The sequence below is a fragment of the Lynx rufus genome, unplaced genomic scaffold (genome assembly GCF_022079265.1).
Source record: "Lynx rufus isolate CCGP_SWC_20201006 ecotype Redwood Valley unplaced genomic scaffold, mLynRuf1.p SCAF_16, whole genome shotgun sequence".
Taxonomy (NCBI): domain Eukaryota; kingdom Metazoa; phylum Chordata; class Mammalia; order Carnivora; family Felidae; genus Lynx; species Lynx rufus.
In genome coordinates, this window is record NW_025814830.1 from 1,389,587 (window position 1) to 1,413,893 (window position 24,307).

At 41.3% G+C, this 24,307-nt stretch overlaps 1 protein-coding gene across 1 annotated transcript; it reads left to right on the forward strand.

The window, feature by feature from the left end:
• Positions 1-813: 813 nt before the first annotated feature.
• On the forward strand, positions 814-22,744 carry LOC124511672 (zinc finger protein 420-like). Its single transcript, XM_047079061.1, has 6 exons — positions 814-832; positions 2,324-2,469; positions 7,773-7,899; positions 8,395-8,490; positions 20,745-20,926; positions 21,095-22,744. The coding sequence occupies exons 1-6, from the start codon at positions 814-816 to the stop codon at positions 22,742-22,744; spliced, it is 2,220 nt and encodes a 739-aa protein (XP_046935017.1).
• The last annotated feature ends 1,563 nt before the right edge of the window (positions 22,745-24,307 follow it).

A 24,307-nucleotide genomic window follows, 5' to 3' on the forward strand; every position in this document is an offset into this window, starting at 1 on the left:
AACAAAGTTGAACACTTAGATATCGAATGTGCAGGTATGCCTGAAAATAGACACGGGGCTGTTTTTTGCATAGGAATAAGTAATTTCAACGTGTTTTTGTTTTACCTGGGCCCTCTTTAAGATGTTGACTACAAGTATTAATGTATTTGTGCTCCCAAATCACTTCAGAAAATTCACTGATTCCCAGTGGGTGTTGAAAGTATGTGGCTGATTCTTCCTGCATCAAAGATATCAGATGCCCTTCCCTCTTAGGTGGGACTCCTGCATACCTGATTTTCCATGGAAGATGGAGGACAATATCATGTACAATCTATGAACAAACCTAACTGGAGTTGTCACTTATGTTTCTAACACTGATGTAAGATATTACGAAATGGGTGTTGTGAACGTCATTCTTGAACATTTATTAAAACTGAAAACGTTTGTGAATGTTACAAATAAAATGTTTTGTTGATTGGTTTTGTGCAGTCCAGGCACATACTGAGACAAGTTCTTAACAGATGTAGTTAGAAGTAGAGAATACCAGTTGATGTGGTTGAAAGGAAGAAACCTTCACACATAACAGAGAGGGAGTAACTCTTCCCTAACATGGCATAGGATTGTACACTGACATCTTTTAAGAATTACCTCAGGTCTCAAAGAGTTTTAGTATGCAACATTAAGGTGTTAACAAAATAGATTTTTACAAGATGTCTCCTTAAAGCCTCCTGGTAACCACAAAGCAAAACGTGTAGTAGATACACAAAACATAAAGAGGAAGGAGTCAAAGTACACCACTCTAGAAAATCAACAAATCACAAAGAAAAAGACCAAATGGATAAGAAAGGGGCAAGTAATTGTACAACAGCTAAAAACATGGAAAACAATGACAAGAATAACTCCATCCATACCTATGTCAATACTTACTTCAAATATAAAGGGACTAAATTCTCCAACCAAAAGATACATTGGCTGAAAGGAAAGAAGTACACAAACTAAGGATATGTGCTGCCTTCAAGAGACTCACTTCAGCTGTAGGAACATACTCAGGCTGAAAGCTCAGGTGTGGAAAAAGATCTTCCATACCAATGGAAAATGTCTTCAAGAATTCTTTCTTGGCCATCAGCTCTGGACCACCCCACTATCACCCCAAAACTTGCTCATTCGCATGTATCAGGGAAAGCTCCATTTGTAAACGCGTGTCCTTCTGTGAAGCAGAAAGGAGGAGAATGTGCAAATTTACAGAAACTCTGATCAGTGGAGAAGGCATGGATTCAAATCAGGACAATAACCATACCCATGGTTACTGTGTTTTGCTTGCTCACTTCCCAAATGATTCCCAATAGGATCATGTGTGGAGTTTGCACTAATAATCATTGCTGCTACTCTCCCCCTCAGATTCCCTTATCTGGTGTGGGTGGGAACAACAGTGTTGTTTTAGTGAAGTGTTCCAGGGATTTCTGTTATGGGATTTTTACATCAATACCCAGGATTCAGGGATTTGTTTTCTCACCGATTCAAAGAATAAAGAGGTGGACACAAAATGAGCAACAGGCAAAACTTTATTAGAGTATAAGAGAGGAAGAGTAGTAGGAAAGCTCTCTTTACAGAGAGGGGGCATTGGAATGTGAATACCAGTGACAATAGGCAAGGGCCTTTGTGGCATAAAGTTCTGGTCTCTTCCCCTTCCCTTCTGCCTTGTTCCTTCTCAAGTCCTATGCATACTGGATTAACAACTCCAGGTGCTGGGTTTTCCCTTCCTGATTGGTTCATTTCCGTTGCAGGAGGGGTGGTCTATGGCCATATTGCTCCTTGTGGGTTTTAAGTTTTATCATCTACTACTGGTTTTTAGTTAGGTCTTTAGTCAAATTCCTAAGGGGGAATAGGTGGTGTCTGTCACATTCTCAAGAGGAACCTTGCACCTGAGTGGGTTTGCGGTAGTCAGACATTCCCAGCATTGTTCCAAAATGTGTTTTCCCCACCCAGGGGCCTCGGGTCCTAATGGTTCCCTTTCTACCTACTGAACCCTATCTTTTCCTAACAAAATGCTAAGGGAAGCCAGAGTTAAGCAGAAAGGCTTCCCATTAATTTATCAGAGTTGAGTGCGGGCTTTGGCTCAAGGGTCTCCTGTACAGGAGTTGGGGAGGTTCAGGTCCATGTAACACACTGTTCCTATGCTCAAGTAGAATTTGTGGGCTTCTGTGGGAGGGGAGGCCCCCCCCCAAAGCAGAGACAGGAAACTCAGAGGCTGGTCTTCAGGTGGGATACCATAGTTTCTGAATAGCTCCTGACACAAATGATGAGGAACTTGGGTCTTTTTTGCATTTCAAAGCCCTGCCTGCAGGTGACCAGGCTACTGGTGAAGAGGGTAAAGAGGTTGCAGTGGTGGCTTTAAAGGCATTTGCTCCCACTTCAGCTGGGATTTCTCCACAAAAATCTTCTGAGAAAAATCTTGAAGAGGAGAGGAAAGGAGAAATGGCCAATTCTCAGGTAAGCCTTGAGTCCATTGCAAGAGGACCTGTCACCTTGTTCTCAGGATAATCCATGCATGTAGAAATTGCAGGGCACCTGGGTGGTTCATTCAGTTGAGCATATGACTCTTGATTTAGGCTCAGGTCTTGATCCCAGGGACCTGCTATCCAGCCCTGCATCAGGGTTCCTTCTGAGCTAGGAGCCTACATAAGATTTTCTCTCTCTGAGTCCCTGTCCTCCATTTGCATGCATTCTCTCTCTCTCTCTCTCTCTCTAAATGAAACAATTGTAAATACCAATGGTTTTATTTGTTTAGTTCTTATGGTTCTGTTTTAGGTTTTCACCTAATTTTTTTTAAATTTTTTTCAACGTTTACTTTGTTGAGACAGAGACAGAGAGCATGAACGGGGTAGGGTCAGAGAAGGAGGGAGACACAGAATCCGGAACAGGCTCCAGGCTGTGAGCACAGAGCCTGATGTGGGGCTAGAACTCACAGACCGTGAGACCATGACCTGAGCCGCAGTCGACGCTCAACAGTCTGAGCCACCCAGGTGCCCCAGATGTTCCCCTAATTATTAACATTTCAGAAATGATATTCCAGGTTATGTCTTCAGAACACTCCTCCCCTATATCCCAGAGACCTCTCTCCCTTTTCTCCAACCTGGCTTCTAGTAGGGCAACAGCAGTTGTCACTTTGAATTAAATTCCTACAAGTATTGAAAATATTCCCTTTGTGACAGATCCAGAGAGGAAGGTGTTGAGGCCAAGTGTCCTGTTGCTGATCGGGTCTGATCCTGGCATAGCAATCAAGGAAAACCATTCCCATGTAGGTCTTATCCGAATGCTTTCTCTGCCCTGGGTAGAGGAGGATTATGAAAATGCACAAATACACAAGATGGATATGAGGCACAGAATAATTTAGAATGTTCATGTTCTTGAGGATGTGAAAAAGCTACTTTAAGATATCCTAGATATTCCAGGAGATGACAAGTATATGCGGTAAAGTCTGTATACATCCACTGTGTCCTTAACTTGTTTATATTGTGATTTACTGTTTGGGGTCACAAGAGCACACCGGCGATCCCGTGTCCTGAGGTGTGCCTTAGGCACTGATATCCATTTGTTTCCTTACAGCTGATGTTACCTTCTATCACTTGGGTTTGTGCTCTCTGCCAGATTCCTCCCCTGTAATGTTCATGTTTTTCTTATCAGTTGTAATGATTTCAGCCAGATTCCCTGAGCAATTTCCAGACACCATCACATTTAAACTGGAAATAACTTTCTCCTAGTTTCTCTTTTCTTGTATTTTTTTTACCTTGTAGCTTTTTTTCTTTTTTAAGTTTTTAAGTTTATTTTGAGAGAGAGAGAGAGAGAGAGAGAGAGAGAGAGAGAGAGAGAGAATGAGTAAGAGCAGGGTAGTGGCCAAGATAGAGCCACGTCCCAAGTAGGCGACACAGGGTCAGCACTGAGTGGGACATGGGGCTCGAACTCACAAATCAAGAGGTCTTGACCTCAGCCTAATTCAAAAGTCAGAAGCTTGATTGAGCCATCCAGGCACCCCTGCCTTGTAGTTTCTGAGGAGGAGGACAAATGCAAAAGGAATGTGGATAAAATTAAAATTTCTCACAACTTACAACCCCCGGAGAAATACTCGAGACTGGCCAAGGAAGATATTCCTCAAGGAAATCACAACTGCTTTAATGTTGATGCTTTCCTAGAGGCAAACAGCAAGCTTAGCTTTACCCTAGACAGAATTCCAGATCCTGGAGGTCTTCTTTAACATATGAAAGCCCTGTAGAAACTTATATTTCTTCCCCCCCCCCAACTTAAAGTATATAATCAACAGCTCCTCTCAATCACCCTGCAGCTCATTCTTCCCACAGATCCTATCCCTGTGCTTTTACACAAACAGCCTCGTTAACCAAAAAGGCTCAACACTATTTCCTTGAACATTGTCTCCTGGCCCACATCACATGAGTCACCACCGGACAATGATACCCTCAGTGTTGTGTAGTAGATATAATGACCTCTACATCGAGTTCTCAATGAGTCAGACCTTCATCCTGTAGCTTTTTGTTTTGCTCAATAGTCATGACACACGCATACTCTATTTACTTCTGTGTATTTCAGAAAAAGAAAGAAGAATCACATAGTACCAAGAATTACCATGTTTGAGTGTCTTAAAATCCTGAAATAAAACAGCACAAATGATGAATGAAATAAAGCTTTCAATGAGGGGCACGTGCATGGCTCAGTTCATTAAGCATCAGACTTCCACTGAGGTCACGATCTCACCAATCCTGAGCTGGAGCCCAGCATCAGGTGAACAGGAGCCATGCCTCTCCCTTTCTCTCTCCCTCTCTCTCTGCCCCTCCTGGTATTCTCTCTCTCCCTGTCTCTCTCTCTCTCCTTAGTAATAACTAATTAAAAAATAAAATGTAAAAAAGCTTTCTTTTTTTTTTTTAATTTTTTTTCAACGTTTATTTATTTTTGGGACAGAGAGAGACAGAGCATGAACGGGGGAGGGGCAGAGAGAGAGGGAGACACAGAATCGGAAACAGGCTCCAGGCTCTGAGCCATCAGCCCAGACCCTGACACGGGGCTCGAACCCACGGACCGCAAGATCATGACCTGGCTGAAGTCGGACGCTTAACCGACTGCACCACCCAGGCGCCCCTAAAAAAAGCTTTCAAATAAAAACTATATTAGCAGATCATGGAGTACTACGGTCAAGACAACTCTTGAGATACTCTGTGGTGCCAGATAGTTTATTGAAGTAGCACAGGGCAGGACCCGTGGGCAGAAAGAACTGTACTTTGGCTGCATGAAGCTTCTATGTTCAAGGGGAGGGTAGGTACACAGAGTGTTCAATCACAAATGTTTCTTTAAATTTCTACATGTAAAACTGCTTCTGCAAGATTTCTCTGGTGCTTACCATTCAGTTCGATATGAAGCAGTGGTGACATGTACCCGTGGTCATGAGACCCTGTAAAAATGTACTAACCAGGGATACGCAGGTGGCTCAGTCACAGCCTGGAGCCTGGAGTCACAGCTTGGGGTTCTCTCCCTGTCTCTGCTTCTCCACCTTTCACACCGTGCTTACCCACGCTCTCTTTCACAATATAAGTAAACTTAAAGAAAAATGTAGGAACCAGCCTTTATTTGATGAATGTCCAAATAATACAACTGTATGTTAGCTTTCTGTGCTAAAGGTGAAAATTTTTCTGATTGTATCCCTCATCATACTAGAGTCAGAAATAACTGTTGTCTTTGTATCTTAAGGTGTGTTTGTGTTGATAGTGTGAGTAAAAGACCTAAGCATCATTATCTACAATTAGTTTTATGAGTTTCATGTCACTGAAAATGTTTTGTTTGTTTTTGAGAAAGAGAGAGGCAAGGGTAGAGAGAGAGAATCCCTAGCCAGCTCCAGACTGTCAGCACAGAGCCTGAGGTGGGGTTTGTACTGGTGAACTGTGAAATCATGACCTGAGCCAAATTCAAGAGGTGGACACTTAACCACCTGAGCCACCCAGGTGTCCTTCATTGAAAATGTTTCCTAGTCACCAGTATACTTTTCTACATTTAATATCTATACAACTTCTTTGAATATTTATGGATGTGAGCATGGAATGTATAAAGGTGATCAATTTTGTGTGCATACCTTCTTTCCATCATTCTTCAGGTTTGACACCTGCTATGATCATTTGGTTAGGGGCCCCTCCGTATATTTTGGGTGTCATTTTAGGTCAACTCCAGGTCAGATGACCTGGGTTAAAACCTGATCCCTACCACGTACTGGATGCTTGAAAAAATATTCACCTGGAAATAGAAGAATAATGTGTCTGTTGTCTTAGACTATGATTTATTTTCCAATAAGTTATGAAAAACTCTGAATGCTCTCTACTAACCAGGAAATGCTTGGAAAGGTTTATTGCCATTCTTGCTATTCTAGTAGAACCTGTAATTGCTATGAATCCCATTCAGTTCCAAGTTCCCCAAAAGTTCTTGTCTTTGAGTTCTTCTTCGTTATTGAAATATGTATCTCTTGGCCCATAGACTAATGCCTTGTTAGAAATGCAGACATCTACCCCATCCTAGAACTCCTGAGCAGTATCTGCATTTTAACAAGATCCCCAAGGTCCTGTTGTGAAATTCTAATTCATATTAGAATATGCTAAATACATTTGTCACTCCCCAGAACTTTCCATTGAAGAAATAGATAGCACATGTACTGTATGATGTAAATACAATATTCAAAATGTATATGCCTGTGTTGATGCCTTCATTTTACAAATTCTCTTGAATAAACACAGTATTTATAAAGGTTCCTACCTCCAAGGTAAAGAATATACTAGAGCATAATACTGGGTGACAAATAATCTTACCTCATCAAGCAGGAACCTCACCTAAGCCAGAACCAGTTCTCCTGATCTAACTGAACTAACAGAAGTTCAGTCGTTGGTGGATCACAAAAAACTATACCAGGTGAGGATGTGAGCAAAGCAAAAATGATTTACAAGAAACAAGGAAATCACAGGGAGGAACTTCCAAATCAGATACTCATGGAGGAAGGGGGAATGGTGTCCTTTCATTTAGGGTTAGCGTGGATATCCAGAAAGGGGAGGCCATCATCTTATGTCAAGTGGAGTATAAGGTTGCACATAAGCCTTAAGAGAACAGTTGTGTACATACTGTGCATATTTCATAGGAAATGAGGTTTGTGCTCCTCCTTGGGTGAGATTTCAGGATTATAATGAGGTAAAAGGGAGCTCCTGGGTGGCTGAGTCCATTGAGCGTCCTACTCTTAATTTAGGCTCAGGTCAGGATGACAGTCCTGAGATCAGGCTCCACTCTGAGCATGGACCCTGGTTGGGATTCTGTCTCTCTCTCTCTGCCCCACCCCCACTTGGGCATGCTCTTTCTCACTCAAAGACATAAGATGTAAAATATAATGTATGTATGAGATGAAGGTAACTGTACTCACTCCGTAGCTTAGTCTATTATGCATTTGCTTAGGTGTGAGTCAGGGGTTAATCTCCAACTGAGCTCATCCAAGCTCTTCCTCAGGGCAGTCATTACCTTTTGTTGGATGGTTTCTGTTTCCACTACAGGAGACTATACCCATGGGGAGTTTTTTGTGAAGTAAAAGATAAGATAGAAAAAGAGGTTAAGTACAATGTGGAACTAAGATCGGTGGGTACAAGCACAAGCATTAAAGTCAGGTCTTGGAGGCCGGCTGGTGACATTAACTGCCTCTTTCATTTGACCTAGCATTAGGAACTCTGCCTGTGGCCACTTGATAACTGTGTTTTTTATTGCAGGGATTGCTGACATTCAGGGATGTGGCCATAGAATTTTCTCGGAAAGAGTTGGGGTGCCTGAACCACAGTCAGTGGGAACTGTACAGGGATGTGATGTTAGAGAACTACGGACACCTCCTTTTCTTGGGTGAGGATAACTCCTTCCACATGGCCCAAACCACACTCAGGGATTTGTTCCTTCCCTTGAAGACTGTCTCTTGGAATCTTCCTCTTTGCATGACTGGGATTCAGATCCCTGCTGTCAGGGAAAGAAGTAGGGGTTTGTGGATGTACAGAAAAATCTCCATGGTGTTTCCTTTTCAGCTTTACCTTCCTTCCTTAGGGTAACATCATCATTTCTGTACATTAATGACAATTCTAAAGGCTAAGTGGCATAAAATGGTATCTCTTTTGTCTTAAATACCGATTTCTACTCATTATTGTCATGGTAGTACTCGGAAGTGGAGGTCAAGATCTGAACATGGAAGCTTCATCCTGCGTGTTCTAAAGAGGATGTTGGCCCACAGCATTTGGGAAATCATTTTCTAGCTTCTACTCTGTCCTCTCTGCTCTACTAAGCACAATAGTGGATCAGAACTTAGAATCCCCAACCACACTCACATTCTTTTTTTCTAATAAACAGGTCTTGTTGTGTCAAAGCCAGACCTGGTCATCTTTTTGGAACACAAGAGGGATGTCTGGGCTGTGAAGAGAAAGGAGACAGTAGCTACACACCCAGGTAGGTGGAACTGAAGCGGATGACAGAGGTGAGGTCCAGTCGTGAAGGAGGAACTGGATCTCAGAATGTGGTTGAGCAGCTCTCCTTGAATGGAAATTAGGTTGAAAAGGCCAGTTTCAGGGCTCTTCCTCTCACATGGGACATCTGCTTTCCAACATACCATGCTTTCCGTTCTCTAAGGATTCTCCTTCAGTTCCACTGAGGGTTCTTCACATCCACAGTGAGGTCCTCCATAATCTAACTGGTTCTCCATTTGCTTTGAGGTCTTGCGGAAATCTCTGTATTTCTGAGGAACTGTACGCTAATGCATTTCTGACTTCGTTTTGCTTCTTGTGTGAAGTGTGTCAGGATAGTGGTGGGCACCTTGAGGTGAGGTGCAGAAATCCCAGGAACGCTAGAGGGAGACATCACAAGTTTTCGGGTTGATCCTCTCTAGGATTAAGGTGGCTTTCATTTTAATCATACAAAATACAGACCCAGTAATCACATCAGGTGATAAAGCAACTCCCTAATACGAGGAAATCTCATTCTTTGTTTCACTTCAAAAGTTCATTTCTTGGGTTGCCTGGTTGGCTCAGTTGGTTAAGTGTCTGGGTTGAGCTCAAGCCATGATCTGACAGTTTGAATTTGAGCCCTGCATCAGCCTCTCTTGCTGTCAGTGAAGAACCCATTTGGGATCCTTTGCCTCTCTGTCTGTCTGGCACATGTTCTCTGTTTCTCAAAAATTAATATTAAAAAAAAAAAAAGAAAGTTCAGGATGCCTGGGTGACTCAGTTGGTTAAGAGTCCAACTCTTGGTTTGGCTCAGGCCATGATCTCAGGGTTTCTGAGTTCAAGCCCCACATAGGGTTCTGGGCTGACAGCCCAGATGGTGCTTGGTTTCTCCCTCCCTCCCACCGCCCCTCCTTCCCTCCCCCTCTCCCTGCTCTCTCTCTCTCTCTCTCTGCCCTTTCCACTGCTCTTTATCTCTCTGTCTAAATAAACTTCATTTTCTTTGTATTAAGTAAAATAAGAAATTTCCACTCAATGTTTTGCATTCCTCAATGGTGAAATAATGAAAAGCACCTATTATTTTCATATAATTCTATATAAATTAATGCCATAGGGGAGCTAGGATATTTAGAAGTGAAAACTCACAGCCTATAATAAAGTCTCAATTGTTACTTTATTTCTTAATTGAATCCTTTTATGAACTTATCTTCTATAATATGAAGTCCCTGTGACTTTGTCATATGTTTTCACTCTGAGTCGTTATATAGGAGATTCCTTTATGATGTATTATATCAAAAGTCCTGATATACCATGGGCATTTGCTCTATAAGAAGTGAGGCAGACAATTAGGAAACGTCCTATGTTTAGAAAAAGAGTTAATTATAAATGTCATTTCACGTGAGAAAAAAATCAATTATTTATTTACTCAGAATGTATCTGAATTTAATACCAAAGATTTTTTTTATAAAACGATTGTTGGCCTGTTTTACATTTTTGATTGTATTTGTTTATTTAGAAATGAAAGGTTTTGGGGCACTTGGGTGGTTCAGAGGGTTGAGCATCTGACTCTTAATTTCAACTCAGGTCATGACTTCATGGTTTGAATTTAAGCCCTAAGTCCAGTTCTGTACCCAGTGTGGAGCCCACTTGGAATTCCCTTCTCTCTCTCCCTCTCTCCCTTTCTCTCTCAAACTTTTTAAACATTCACAAAAAAGAAATGAAAGGTTATTGTTTCCTTGATTCTAAAGGATGGATTATAGGGGACCTGCGTAGCTCAGTTAGTTAAGCCTTCAACTTCAGCTTAGGAAATGATCTTGCGGTGTGTGACTTTGAGCCCCATGTCTGGCTCTGTGCTGAGAGCTCACACAGCCTGGAGCCTGCTTCGGATTCTGTGTCTGCCTCTCTCTCTGAGTCTCGCTGCCTTGTGCGCTCTCTCTCTCTCTCTCTCTCTCTCTAAGATACATACACATTAAAAAAATGAACAATGGATTATACCCTGAAATCTGTGTGATAGGAAGGAACTATTAACATAACACATTGTGTAATGTCTTAAGTGCTTAATTCACAACAGTTTTCATTAGAGGTTTCCATGGTTGATTTTAAGGAACATTCTTGACAATTGTAATGCCCGTGAAGACATGCCAGTAATTGAAAATGTTCCTTTTTCATGGGTACACAGTCACAGTTGAAAATTAGAGCTATAGCTAGGGGAGCCTGGGCTCTGGTCATGATCTCACGATTCAGGAGTCTGAGGACTGCATTGGGCTCTGAGCTGACACTGTGGAGCCTGCTTGGGATTCTTTCTTTCTCCCTCTTTCTGTTTCTCCTCTGCTTTAGGAGAGCATTCTCTCTCAAAATAAGCTTTAAAAAATATCTACATTTATCATGGGCTTCTGTTAAATACTTCATCATTTTTATGTAGAATTTTTTGGGTTACATTTTGTCTGGTCTTGCCATTCCATAATAATGTGCTTCCTTTTGTATGGAACTTCCCACAGCATTATTTAGGTGGGATTTTGCTTTTACCTTTGTATTTTGTTTTAGGGTCACAATTTTTTATTAATTTTTTTTATGTCTTATTTTACTCTTGAAGGCGAGAGAGAGAGAGAGAGAGAGAGAGAGAATGTGAGTGGGGGTGGGGCAGAGAGAGAGGGAGACACAGAATCTGAAGCAGGCTCCAGGCTCTGAGCTGTCAGCACAGAGCTGATGTGGGGCTCAAACTCATTATCTGTGAGATCATGACCTGAATGAAGTTGGTTACCCAACCGACTGAGCCACCCAGGTGCCCCATAGGGTGACAATTTTCATTTCCTAATGTGTTTGGACAATGTAAGTCTAACTCAGATAAGATCAGCTTTATGCCCTTTGCTAATAAAATATCTATGTACTTGTAGCAATATTACCTATGCATACTTGTGACTCATCTTGTGTATTTCTTTCCTTGATTAGTGGTAAATGAATGTTGTATCCTGTTTAGGTGAGTTATCATGCTAATAGAATTTCATCATGTATTCATTGGTGAATGTAATGTCTGTATGTATTTTCATTCCAGTTACCTTAGAGATTACCTAAAGCATTTTAAAGGTATAACAAAACTTTATACACGCTGTAGTGCAGAGCTCAACACAGGGCTTGCTTTTTTTTTTTTTTTTAATGTTTATTTATTCCTCAGAGAGAGACCAAGCCCACACAGGTGATGGGCAGAGAGGGAGGGAGACACAGAATCTGGATCTCCAGGCTCCTTGCTGTTACTAGCATAGAGCCCAATGCGGGGCTCCAACTCATGAACCCCGAGATCATGACCTGAGCTGAAGTCCAACACTTAACCGAATGAGCCATTGAAGCAACCCTCAACTCAGGACATGAATTCCCAAACTGGGAGACCATGCCTTAACTGAAATCAGGAATTGTACACATAACCGAATGAGCCACCTTCATGCCCCTAACACACTGTTTTAAGCCGATAGTGTCAATTTTATACAAATCTTCTACTTGTCATCTCTGCACCTGCAACCACTTTATGTTGATGACATCATAAATTCTATTTTTATATTGCATATATTATTACCTAGATTTGATTTTTATGCTTTAAGAAAAAGACTGTAGCAGAAATCAATGTGACGTGTCCTACCTTGTTACAACACTACAGGTTTCTATAATTGTGTAAATATTTATACTTCTCAGAGCTTTAGGTTATCATGAGTTTTCAGTTACTGTTTAGAATCTGTTTAGTTCAATAAGGACTTTTTTAAAAAAATGTTTAATGTTTATTTATATTTTGAGAGAGACACAGAGACAGAATCTGAAGCAGGCTCCAGGCACTCAGTCGTCAGCAAGATAGTAACACAGGGCTCGAAGTCACGAACCGTGAGAACATGACTTGAGCCAAAGTTGGATACTTGATAAACCGACGCACCCCCAGGTGGCCCTAGAAGGACTTTCTTTAAGATTTCTTGTAGCAGCGCCTGGGTGGCTCAGTCGGTTGAGCATCCAGCTTCGGCTCAGGTCATGATCTCACAGTCTGTGAGTTCGAGCCCCGTGTCGGGCTCTGTGCTGACAGCACGGAGCCGGGAGCCTACTTCAGATTCTGTGTCTCCCTCTCCCTCTGCCCCTCCCCTGCTCATGCTCTGCCTCTCTCTGTCTCAAAAATAAATAAACATTAAAAAAAAGTTACTAAAACATTTCTTGTAGGACAGATCTGCTGATAAACTTAGAGGGGTTTTGCCTTGGCAAAGTCTTCATTTCTACATGCATGGAAAATAGCTGTGCCAGGTAGGGTATTCTTGGTGGATATTTTTTGATCTTTCAGTATTTGAATACATCGTTCAATGCTTTTCTTTCTATAACATCTACCGAGAACCCCACTAACAATCTTGTAGGAGCTCTGTTGTACAAGATAAGTTGCCTTTGTCAAGCTTTTCAAAATTCTCTTTTCACTGGTCATTTTTAGTCGGTTAATTACAACTGTGTTCATGTCTTGTCTTTTTTCCTTCAATTTTTATTTAAATTTTAATTAAGTAATATGCAGTGCAATATGGATTTCAGTATAATTCATTCAGTGGCTCATCATTTGCATACAGTGCTCATCATAACAAGTGCTTTCCTTAATAGCCATCACCAAGCAAACTGTCCCTCACCAATCTCCTGCCATTGATACTTATCCTACTGTGAATTTACTGTGCTTGTGAATTTGTCTCTCCTTTCCACATACAGGGGAACTACAAGCCTTTAGTTCTTCATGGCAACTCCCTGCCCCCGTTCACTCTGCTCTCTTTATGGGGTCCCCATAATGTACACATTGGTCCACTTGTAGGTGTCCCATGTATCCCGAGTCTTTGTTCTTTTCCACATTTTTCTTTGGTCCTCTTAGGTAATTTAAAACAAGGGGTCTCCAGGTTGCCCAGTTCTTTCTTCTGCTTGATCAAGTCTGTTACTGACTCCTTAGTATATTTTTAAATTCAAAGATTCTCCACTTGAGCTCCCAAATTCTGGGTGATTGTTTCTTATACTTTGCCTCTTTGGGTTTACATTTTGGTCATGCATAGTTTTTCTGCTCTCATTTAGTTGCCTGTCTGCTTTCTTTTCTTCCTCCATGGGCATCTTTATGATGTTTTCTTCTTGAATCCTTGGTCATACCATTAATACTTCCTAATTAACTCAAGGTCAGTTTTGGAGATTTATTTCATTCCTGTGAGTGAAACAAGTTCTTCTATTTCTTTATGGCCTTGTGGTCTTTTGTTGAGATTAGTGAATTTAAGAAAACAAACTCTGGGTTTAGGCTTACGAACTTGTTTGTACAGGAGAACACAAGTAATTGGTAATGTCTGAATTTTTGGAATTTCCCAGTTTACGGAAGTATAGTTACTTCTTTAGAGCCCATGATACCTTCCTCTGTTGTCCTCAGCTCTGTAGTCTCTCCAGTGTGTAAACAAAAGCTCACCTGTTGTCTGAGCAGCCATCACAGTACATCCAGCGGGTGCCCTCATTCTCTCTGCTTCCACGTCCTTCATGACAGAAATAAGTCCCTCAGGCACCTGCAAAAAAGCCAGATCACTGAACATAGAGGTCACTCCTGTGTTTTCGCCTCCTGATGAGAGGTAACTGTTTCCACACAGTGTTGCCAAGGAGTGTCAGGAAGGGTGAGTAGCTGTTGTGGGCCAGTGTCACAAACTTTGTCTCTTTGATGTTTTTCTTTGTCTTTTGTACTTGCCTGCCTGGGTGGGGTTCTCCTAATTGCCTTCTGGAGCACTCACAAGGTAATTTAGTCCATTTCTGTCTCCATGGAGGAGCAACTTCCCGGTCCTCCTTATTTCTCCACTGCTGATGTCCTGTGATGGGTGTTAATTTTGCATATTAGCATTTTATCATGTATGTATGTGAGTGTAGTAAGTGAGAGAACTAGTTGTGTATCTTTTACTTGTGTCTTTCCATAATACCATAGGCCTATTGGCAAAGTCAGGTAAGGAATATTCATTTTAAAGAGTGATGTAGGAACAATGAGATACCACCTCACACCTGTCAGAATGGGTAACATGAACAACTCAGGGAACAGTAGATTTTGGCAAGCATGTGGAGAAAGAGGATCTCTTGTGCACTGCTGGTGGGCATGCAAACTGGTGCAGCTACTCTGGAAAACAGTATGGTGGTTCCTGAAAAAATAAAAAAAAAAGAACTACCCTGCTATCCAGCAATTGCACTACTAGGTATTTACCCAAGGGATACAAGTATGCTGTTTCAGAGGGGCACATGCACCCCAATGTTTATAACAGCAGTATCACCAGTAGCCAAAGCATGGAAACACCCCAAATGTCCGTCGATAGATGGATAAAGAAGATGTGGAGTGTATGTGTATACACACACACACACACATATATATATGTATACATACATACATACACACACACACACACACACACACACACAAAGGAGTATTACTCGGCAATCAAAAGTAATGACGTCTTGCCATTTGTAAGTCTGTGGATGAACTGGAGAGTATTATGCTAAGCCAAATTAGAGAAAGACAAATATCATATGACTTCACTATATGAGGACTTTAAGACCCAGAACAGATGAACACAAAAAAGAAGTAAAAACAGGGAGGGGGACAAGACATAAGAGACTCTTAAATATGGAGAACAGAGGGTTATGGGAGGGGTTGTGGTGGAGGGGTGGGCTAAATGGGAAAGGGGCATCAAGGAATCTACACCTGAAATTATTGTTGCACTATATGTTAACTAACTTGAATGTAAATTTAAAAAATAATAAAAAAATTATAATGAACAAAAAAAAAATACCTCAAGCACCCTAGAGTATACTGGTTATTTCTTTGCTCTGGCATTTTCTGTGCCTGTGATTGTCCTCATACTTGCTCACTCATGTCCCAGTGTACCTGCCCCACCAACATGCATCGAACCATGTTCCATCCAGCAAAGGAGGCAATGTAAATCTGAGAGGACTTAGAGAACTGGATCTGAAGTCTTTCTGTTTCCATTCAGGGAAGGCCCTCCTCCCCAAGTCACTACTCCCTCCAAGTCTTGGACCAGAATTGTGATATATGGGTTAGGCTAATTAGAAATCATAGCACTGGTGGACACATAAGATATTTGCAAACTGCTCCCGTTCTCTGAACTGTTTCACAGCATTTGACAAAAAGGCCATCACACTTTGCCCTGAAATTAGCCCTTAAATTTAGGATATCCTTAAATGTAATGCACGGGGATTTATTCTACATGCACATGGACTGCTGAGGAAGAACCGCATAAACCTGCAGTTACTGGTGGTCTTAGGGTAAAAGCCAGCAAGTACAGATTTATAGTGAGAAGGCTATATTTGGTCTCTTTACAACATATAACATGTATTAATGTTTTGTACAGATTGTGTTATTAGAGTCAGGTTTACTTATGAAGAAAGTAAACCTCTTGTGTATGGTGAGTGTGAGACCACACGAGCATGATCACAAACACAGATTTCTAAGAGTCACTTATCTGTGGCCAAGTCAAGGATGATCGCTGACTTAGTTCCTGCAGAGGCTGTGAAATTTAGCTTTCATCAGAATCATCTGGAGTACTTGTAAATTTTGGAATAGTACTAGAAGGGTACTGGAAGAAGAGAAAAGGAGGTAGAAAACATATTTTAAGGAATAATAACCAAAAAATCCCCTATTCTGCCTAAGGAAACAGATCCAGAAGGCACAGGGGCACCTGGGTGGCTCAGTCAGTTAAGCGTCGGACTTCAGCTCAGGTCATAATCTCACAGTCCGTGAGTTTGAGCCCCACGTCAGGCTCTGTGCTGACAGCTCAGAACCTGCTTCAGATTCATCTTCAGGGTCTGCTTCAGATTCTGTGTCTCCCTCTCTCTCTCCCCCTCCCCTGTTCATGTTCTGTCTCTCTCTGTCTCAAAAGTAAAAACTTAAAAAAAGTTTTTTTTAATAAAAAAAAAAAGATCCGGAAGGCACAGAGAACTCCCGTTAAAATCAACAAAAGCAGACCCAAGATATATTAGAATTAAATTTTCAAAATACGGTGATTAAAAACTCTTCAAAGCAGGAAGACATCTTTCACTTATCAGGGAGAACCATAAGGTTACCTGGTGATTCTTCAACAGACACTTGGCAAGCCAGAAGAGAGTGGCATCATCTATTCCACGTGCTGACTGGGAGAAATAGGCAGCCAGGAATTCTCTATCCAGCCAGGCTATCATTCAGAAGGGAAGGAGAGACAGAGTTTCCCAGACAAGCAAAATCTCAAGGAATTCCTCACCACTGAACTAGCCCTGCAGGAAATGTCAAAGGGGAATCTTGAAGTGCAAAGAAGACACCAAAAGTGACACAGAAAAAGGATCAAGAAAGTTTCTAGATACAATGACAAAAGGAGTAATAAAATGGCAGTAAATATGCATCAATAAATACTTTCAATGAAAACGTACTGTACATTCCAATCAAAACACATAGGGTCTCTGGATGGAATAAAGCAACCAAACAAAAACAACAAAAAATAAACCCCAGGCCCATCTTATGTGCTGCCTACAAGAGACTCCATGCAGACCTGAAGACACAGATACAAAGTGAGGGTGATAGAGAAACCTTCCTCATGCAGATGAAGGTCCAAAGAAAGCCAGAGTAGCAATACTCAGGGCGGACAAACCAGATATTTTGTTCTTGTGTGGCAATTACCCCGCATTGGTACCAGGGTAATGCTGGCCTCCTAGGGTTATTTTGAATGGGTTCCTTCTATTCTATTTTTAAGATTTTGATGAAGAGTGCCCTAAATTTTGTTTTCTTTTTAATGTTTGTTAGAATTGACCAATGAAGGCAAGAGGCTATGGGCTTTCCTATGCCGGGAGGTTTTTTATTCCAAATTCAACTTGTATATTTGTGATGGTCTAAGAAGATTCCTTATTTCTTGAGCTCAAAATTCATTTCTCAATCTTGGTAACTTGTGCGTTCTTTAAAATTACATTTTTTTCTACTTTGTCTAACTTGTTAGTATATCATTGCTGATAGTGATCTGTTATCACACTATATATTTCTGTGGTTATCTGTTGTGAGGTTTCTGTTCCATTTCTCCATTTGGTGCTTGTTTCCTCTCCTTTTTTCTTAGTTAATGGAGTTGGAGAATTTCCATTTTTGTTTGTTTTGAGAAACCTGGGCATTATTTTCCATGTTATTGTTTATTCTGGTCTCTCATTTCTAATTTTTAAGATTTTAGTTTTCTTTGTTTATTTATTCTGAGCGAGAGAGAGCACACATGCAAGCTGGGGCAAGGGGCAGAGTGGGAGAGACAGAATCTTAGGCTCCTCACTGGGAGTGAAGCCCTACCCGGGACTTGATCCCACAACTCTGGGATCATGACCTGAGCTGAAATCAGGAGTTAGACGCTTAACAGACTGACTTACCCAGGTGCCCCAACTATTTTATGAATTTCTCATTTTTCCTGGTATTTCCTTCTCCCCCTGCAGAGCTGAATGTGGGGCTTGAACTGGCTAACCACGAGTTTGTGAACTGAGCCAAATTCAATTGCTCAAACGACTGAGGGGCTCAGGCACCCCTGTTGTTGTTTTTAATATTTATTTGTTTTTGGAAAGAGAGAATCCCAGGCAGGCCCTGCATGGACAGCACAGAGCCCGAGAAGGGACTGGATGTCACAAACCATGAGATCATGAAAGGAGCCAAAATCAAGAGTCTGATGCTAACCTACTGAGTCACCCAGGCGCTCCTTAAAGGCAAAGACCGTTTTGTGTGTTTCATTCACATTGCAGAATTTGGGTTCCCAATTCTCTAGTTTACATTTGCACACACATTCATTGCCAAGTGATTGTGGGAAGGGTGCACTAGCTGAGGGAAATTTGGGAGAGCCACAACTGCTGGCCTATGAAGCAGACTCAAGCCAGAAATACTGAACTCAGACTATGTGCCTTAAAAGATCAGCAAAATAGTGCCAATCATTCTGGGTGACCTTGGGGAGAAACAGGCATGCTTGCTATTGGGGGTGAAATTATCTAAGTAGCTGTGGAAGGCAATTTGGCAATATCTAGCAAAATTATGTATACTTTTTCATCTCTTCGCTAAGTTTTCCCTCAAATTTACCTACACAGTACTTGCAAACTTGCACAACAGTGACCTTCAAGTATTCACCACCCCTATGTAAAAGCCAAAGATTGGGAACAACCCAAAATACTTTGGTAGAAAACCAATGAAATGGAATAATGCCCAACTATAAGGAAGGAGGAAAATAATCTGCATTTATAATTGCATTAAAAAAAAAACAACACAATTTGGAGAGTACCTAAGGAAAGAAAGCTTTGTATTTTGGTAGAGTATTAATAGGTGGATACATGGATAATTATACGGATAATTTTATAATCCTTTAAATGATAGGAGGGAGACATTTCTATCATTTTAAGATTCTCATCCTTAGGATCTATTAAAAACTTGAAAGTCAGTGTAAATATTAGTGTCACCTAAGAAAATAGCTTATTCCAATAAAGCAACAACCAGTATTCTCCCCTTGGACCGTAGTTCTCATTATATCACAATTGTTGGCAGGTGTTCAATAATATCCTGCCCGATGCCATTACATTCAAAATGTGCCCAAAGCCATAGAAAACCACCGTGAGGTGACCAGGATCTACTGGCTAGCTCTTACCTGGAAACTGAGATGCTGCTTGCCCACAGTCTACCTCATCTCAAATGAGCCCCTCCCCAGACGATGGAGGCTTGAGCCCCAGGATTGCCTCTGGTCCTGGCAACCAATGATTCTGCCAGGACAGGCCTGCAAGGACCAAATGTTCAAGGCAGACCACCCGTTGTACATAATCAAGCCCTCTTACCCTGTGGAGCTGTGCCAACTTCCCCTCCTGACACTCCAAATACGAGGAAGTCTATCTATGTCTAGTTCTTCAAAATCAGAGGCACAGTTGTTGGAACAATCATTTCTTGGGGATGTGGAAAAGAGGAGAATGATCTTCCCTCCAAAATCTTGGGCAGGAGCTGCTTTCTGACCACAAGAGTACTGGTACAGTTCTCAAGGCTGTAAGGGAGGGCGTCAAAATGCCATTGTGGTACATGCCTGGGCTCTTGCTCTACTCTCCAAATGAACTTGAACAGTGTGCCAAAATGCACCTTTCTTTCCCCCAGGTACCCAAAATCTCTATGCTGTGTTAAACACCCCAGATTGATATGTAGGTATGTACGTAGGTAGCTAGGTCGCTAGGGAGACAGACAGACAGATGTCTTCATGATGGAGTCCTGGTACGTTTTATATTTTTTGGAAAGTCATAACCATTCTTTGTTATCTACTTCTTGCCAGATAATTATCTATTGTGGGCTAGATTTATTTTTATTTCTATGGGATCAGTTATACTGTGTCTGCCTTCACTTCTTCACTTCTGATTTTAGTTAGTCTTCTCTATCATTCTGACTTCATTAGAGACAGGTCTGTTGACTTTGGGGGTTTTCTGAACACCAACTTTTTAGAAGTTGGTGATTGTTCCTACTTTTGCTTTATTCTACAGTTTTCATTTCTGTCTTAGGTTTCAATTGCCTTTCTTCTGCTAATTTTGAGCACATACGGTACTTTCTTCACTTTCTGAGAGACAAGAACGTGATTTGTGCTACAGCAAGAGATGCTACAGAATTCTCGACTAAGCTATGTGGTCAATGCCTTGTGTGCAAGTTTACGTGTCCATGGAAGAAGGAAGTCCTGGTGATTTCTCCTTAGCTGTCTTCCTGATATTCTGATTGATTTTAAGGTTCTATATTAGAAGTTGTCAGGACATTCCTCTGAGAGTAGTACCCCAGAATGATTTTACTTTTCTCTTTTTTGATCTCAGTCAGCTATATTTTCACATGGCACCGAGACATTCCTGCCACAGTCATGCATTGACGCTTCGTTCCAAAAAGGGTCATGAGTAGATATAAACACAGTTCCCTTGGGAATGTACACTTAACGACGGACTGGAACAACAAGGTTGAGGAGAATGAAGGGCAAAGGTATCTGGGGACTCCTTTTCCAGAGAACGGTGATGAATGTAATAAATACGGGGAAGTCTTTTATCAAAGCGCCAACCTTATCCACACAGGAGTATCTATCCCTAAGAGAGAGAGTCTTTATAAATATATTGAATGTGGGAAAATTCTTAACCAGTCTTCCAATGTTGGTGGTCATCAGAGGATTCATGAGGGAAGAAACCATTGCAGATGTAATCAACCTGGGAGCATGTTTAGTCATTCATCAAGATTCAGTACAGGTCAGACAACTGGTACAGGAGAGGAAAGTTATATAGGTAACGTATGTGGCAAAGCCTTTGACCACCAGCAACTGCATACTGGACAGAAACCTTACGAATGTGAAGAGTGTGGCAAGAGCTTTAAATTGTGCCCAACCCTTACTCAACATAAGTTAACTCATATTGGAGAGAAACCTTACCAATGTAAAGAATGTGGCAATGTCTTTAACCAGTTCGCAACCCTTACAGGATATCAAAGAATTCATACTGGAGAGAAAACGTACCAAGATAAAGAAGATGGCAAGTCCTTTACCCGGCCCTCATCTCTTACAAGACATCAAAGAATTCATACTGCAGAGACACCTTCCAAAGGTAAACGATGTCGTAAGACCTTTAGGCATCATTCACAACTTTCTGAACATCACAGGATTCATACTGAGGAGAAACCTTATCAATGCAAAGAGTGTGGCAAGGCCTTTAACTGGCGCACAGCCCTTAGGAGACATCACAGAATCCATACTGGAGAGAAATCTTACCAATGTAACGAATGTGGCAAGGTCTTTGGGTACCTCTCAACCTTTACACAACATCGCAAAATTCATACTGGAGTGAACCCTTACAAATGTAACAAATGTGGCAAGGCCTTTTCCCACCAGGCACATCTTAATGTACATCACAGAATCCATATTGGAGAGAAAGCTTACCAATGTAAACAATGTGGCAAAGCCTTTCGGTACTTGTCAAACTGTATAAAACATCGCAGAATTCATACCAGAGTGAAACCTTATAAATGTAAAGAATGTGGTAAAGCTTTTAACTGGCACTCAGCCCTCAAGACACATCACAGAATTCATAGTGGAGGGAAACCTTACCAATGTAAACAATGTGGCAAGGCCTTTACCCGGCCCTCAGCCCTTACAAAGCATTACAGAATTCATACTGGAGAGAAACCTTACCAGTGTAAAGAATGTGATGAAGGCTTTTACTGGCACCCAGCCCTTAAGTTACATCAGAGAATCCATAGTGGAGAGAAACCTTACCAATGCAAAGAATGCGGCAAGGCCTTTTCCCGGGCCTCAGTCCTTACAGAACATCGCAGAATTCATACTGGACAGAAACCTTACCAATGTAAAGAATGTGGTAAAGCCTTTAACCGGCTCTCAGCCCTTAAGACGCATCGCAGAATTCATACTGGAGTGAAACCTTACCAGTGTAAAGAATGTGGCAAGGCCTTTAACAAGCAATCATCCCTTAGACAACATGAGGGAATTCATACTGGACAGAAACCTTACCAATGTAAAGAATGTCGCAAAGCTTTTAAGTGGCAATCAGCCCTTAAGAGACATCACAGAATTCATAGTGGAGAGAAACCTTACCAGTGTAAAGAATGTGACAAGGCCTTTTCCCGCCAGGAACATCTTGATATACATCACAGAGTCCATACCGGACAGAAACCTTACCAATGTAAAGAATGTGGCAAGGCCTTTTCCCACCAGTCACATCTTAATGTACATCACAGAAATCACAGTGGAGAGAAACCTTACCAATGTAAAGAGTGTGGCAAAGCTTTTAACTGGCAATCGGCCCTTAAGAGACATCACAGAATTCATAGTGGAGAGAAACCTTACCAGTGTAAAGAATGTGACAAGGCCTTTTCCCGCCAGGAACATCTTGATATGCATCATAGAGTCCATACCGGACAGAAACCTTACCAATGTAAAGAATGTGGCAAGGCCTTTTCCCGCCAGGCACATCTTAGTGTACATCACAGAATTCATACTGGAGAGAAACATTACCAATGTAAAGAGTGTGGCAAGGCCTCTAAAGGGCACTCAGAACTTACTCGACATCACAAAATTCACAGTGGAGAGAAACCTTACCAATGTAAATGTGGCAAAGCCTTTAACTGTCAATCGGCCCTTAAGAGACATCACAGAATTCACAGTGGAGAGAAACCTTACCAATGCAAAGAATGTGGCAAGGCCTTTACTCACCACTCAAGACTTACCAACCATCACAAAATTCATACTGGAGAGTGACCTTACCAATGTAATGAATGTGGCAAGGCCTTTTCCCCCCAGACACATCTTAATGTACATATCAGAATTCATCTTGGAGAGAAACTTTACCAACGTAAAGAGCGTGGGAAAACTTTTGATTACTGTTGAACTTTGACTTATTAACACAGAATTCATACTAGAGCAAATCTTCTAAATGTTCAGACTATGACAGAATTTCTAAGGACTGCTCCACTGTTATTCCACATCAGATAATTCATAGTGAAGAGTAATGATACCCATTGGGAATGTGGCAAGATACTAAAGCAAAGCTTAAACCCTGATTCTTCATCAGAGAATATATACTGGAGATGATCTTACCAATACAAAGAATTTGGCAAGCCTTTTATTTATTTTTTTTTAATTTTTTTTTTAATGTTTATTTATTTTTGAGACAGAGAGAGAGCATGAACGGGGGAGGGGCAGAGAGAGAGGGAGACACAGAATCAGAATCAGGCTCCAGGCTCTGAGCCATCAGCCCAGAGCCTGACGCGGGGCTCGAACTCACGAACCGTGAGATCGTGACCTGAGCTGAAGTCGGACGCTCAACCGACTGAGCCACCCAGGCGCCCCTTGGCAAGCCTTTTAATCTGTACTTTAGCCTCATCCAACATCACAGAACTCATACTACAGAGAAAACTTACAAAGAATGTGGTAAAAACGTTTCAGACTGCTCAAGCCTTACTCATTACCATAGTTCCTGTTGCACAGAGACGTTACCAATGTAATGAATGTGGCAAACCTCTAGCTGGACCTCACAACTGCCTCAGTATCATAGTTATGATACAAGAACAAAAGTATAACATGTAAAGGGAGTGGCCATGCCTTTAACTGGAATTCAGTCATGACTCAGTATCTCCAAATGCCTACTTGGGGATAATGTATGAATAAGGAAAGACCTTTTTAAGTATACACTTTGGAAAACAAAACCATACAGAGAGGAAAGTAACCTGAAAGATATAGTTAGTCATCTAATTATCTGAACATCAACTGTCAATAAACGTCACAATTCACAGTAGAAAGGAGTACATCGGTCACTCTATTCAGACATTATTCTCCATAAAAATAGTTAACCATATGGGATAAAACAAAGTTGAACACTTAGATATCGAATGTGCAGGTATGCCTGAAAATAGACACGGGGCTGTTTTTTGCATAGGAATAAGTAATTTCAACGTGTTTTTGTTTTACCTGGGCCCTCTTTAAGATGTTGACTACAAGTATTAATGTATTTGTGCTCCCAAATCACTTCAGAAAATTCACTGATTCCCAGTGGGTGTTGAAAGTATGTGGCTGATTCTTCCTGCATCAAAGATATCAGATGCCCTTCCCTCTTAGGTGGGACTCCTGCATACCTGATTTTCCATGGAAGATGGAGGACAATATCATGTACAATCTATGAACAAACCTAACTGGAGTTGTCACTTATGTTTCTAACACTGATGTAAGATATTACGAAATGGGTGTTGTGAACGTCATTCTTGAACATTTATTAAAACTGAAAACGTTTGTGAATGTTACAAATAAAATGTTTTGTTGATTGGT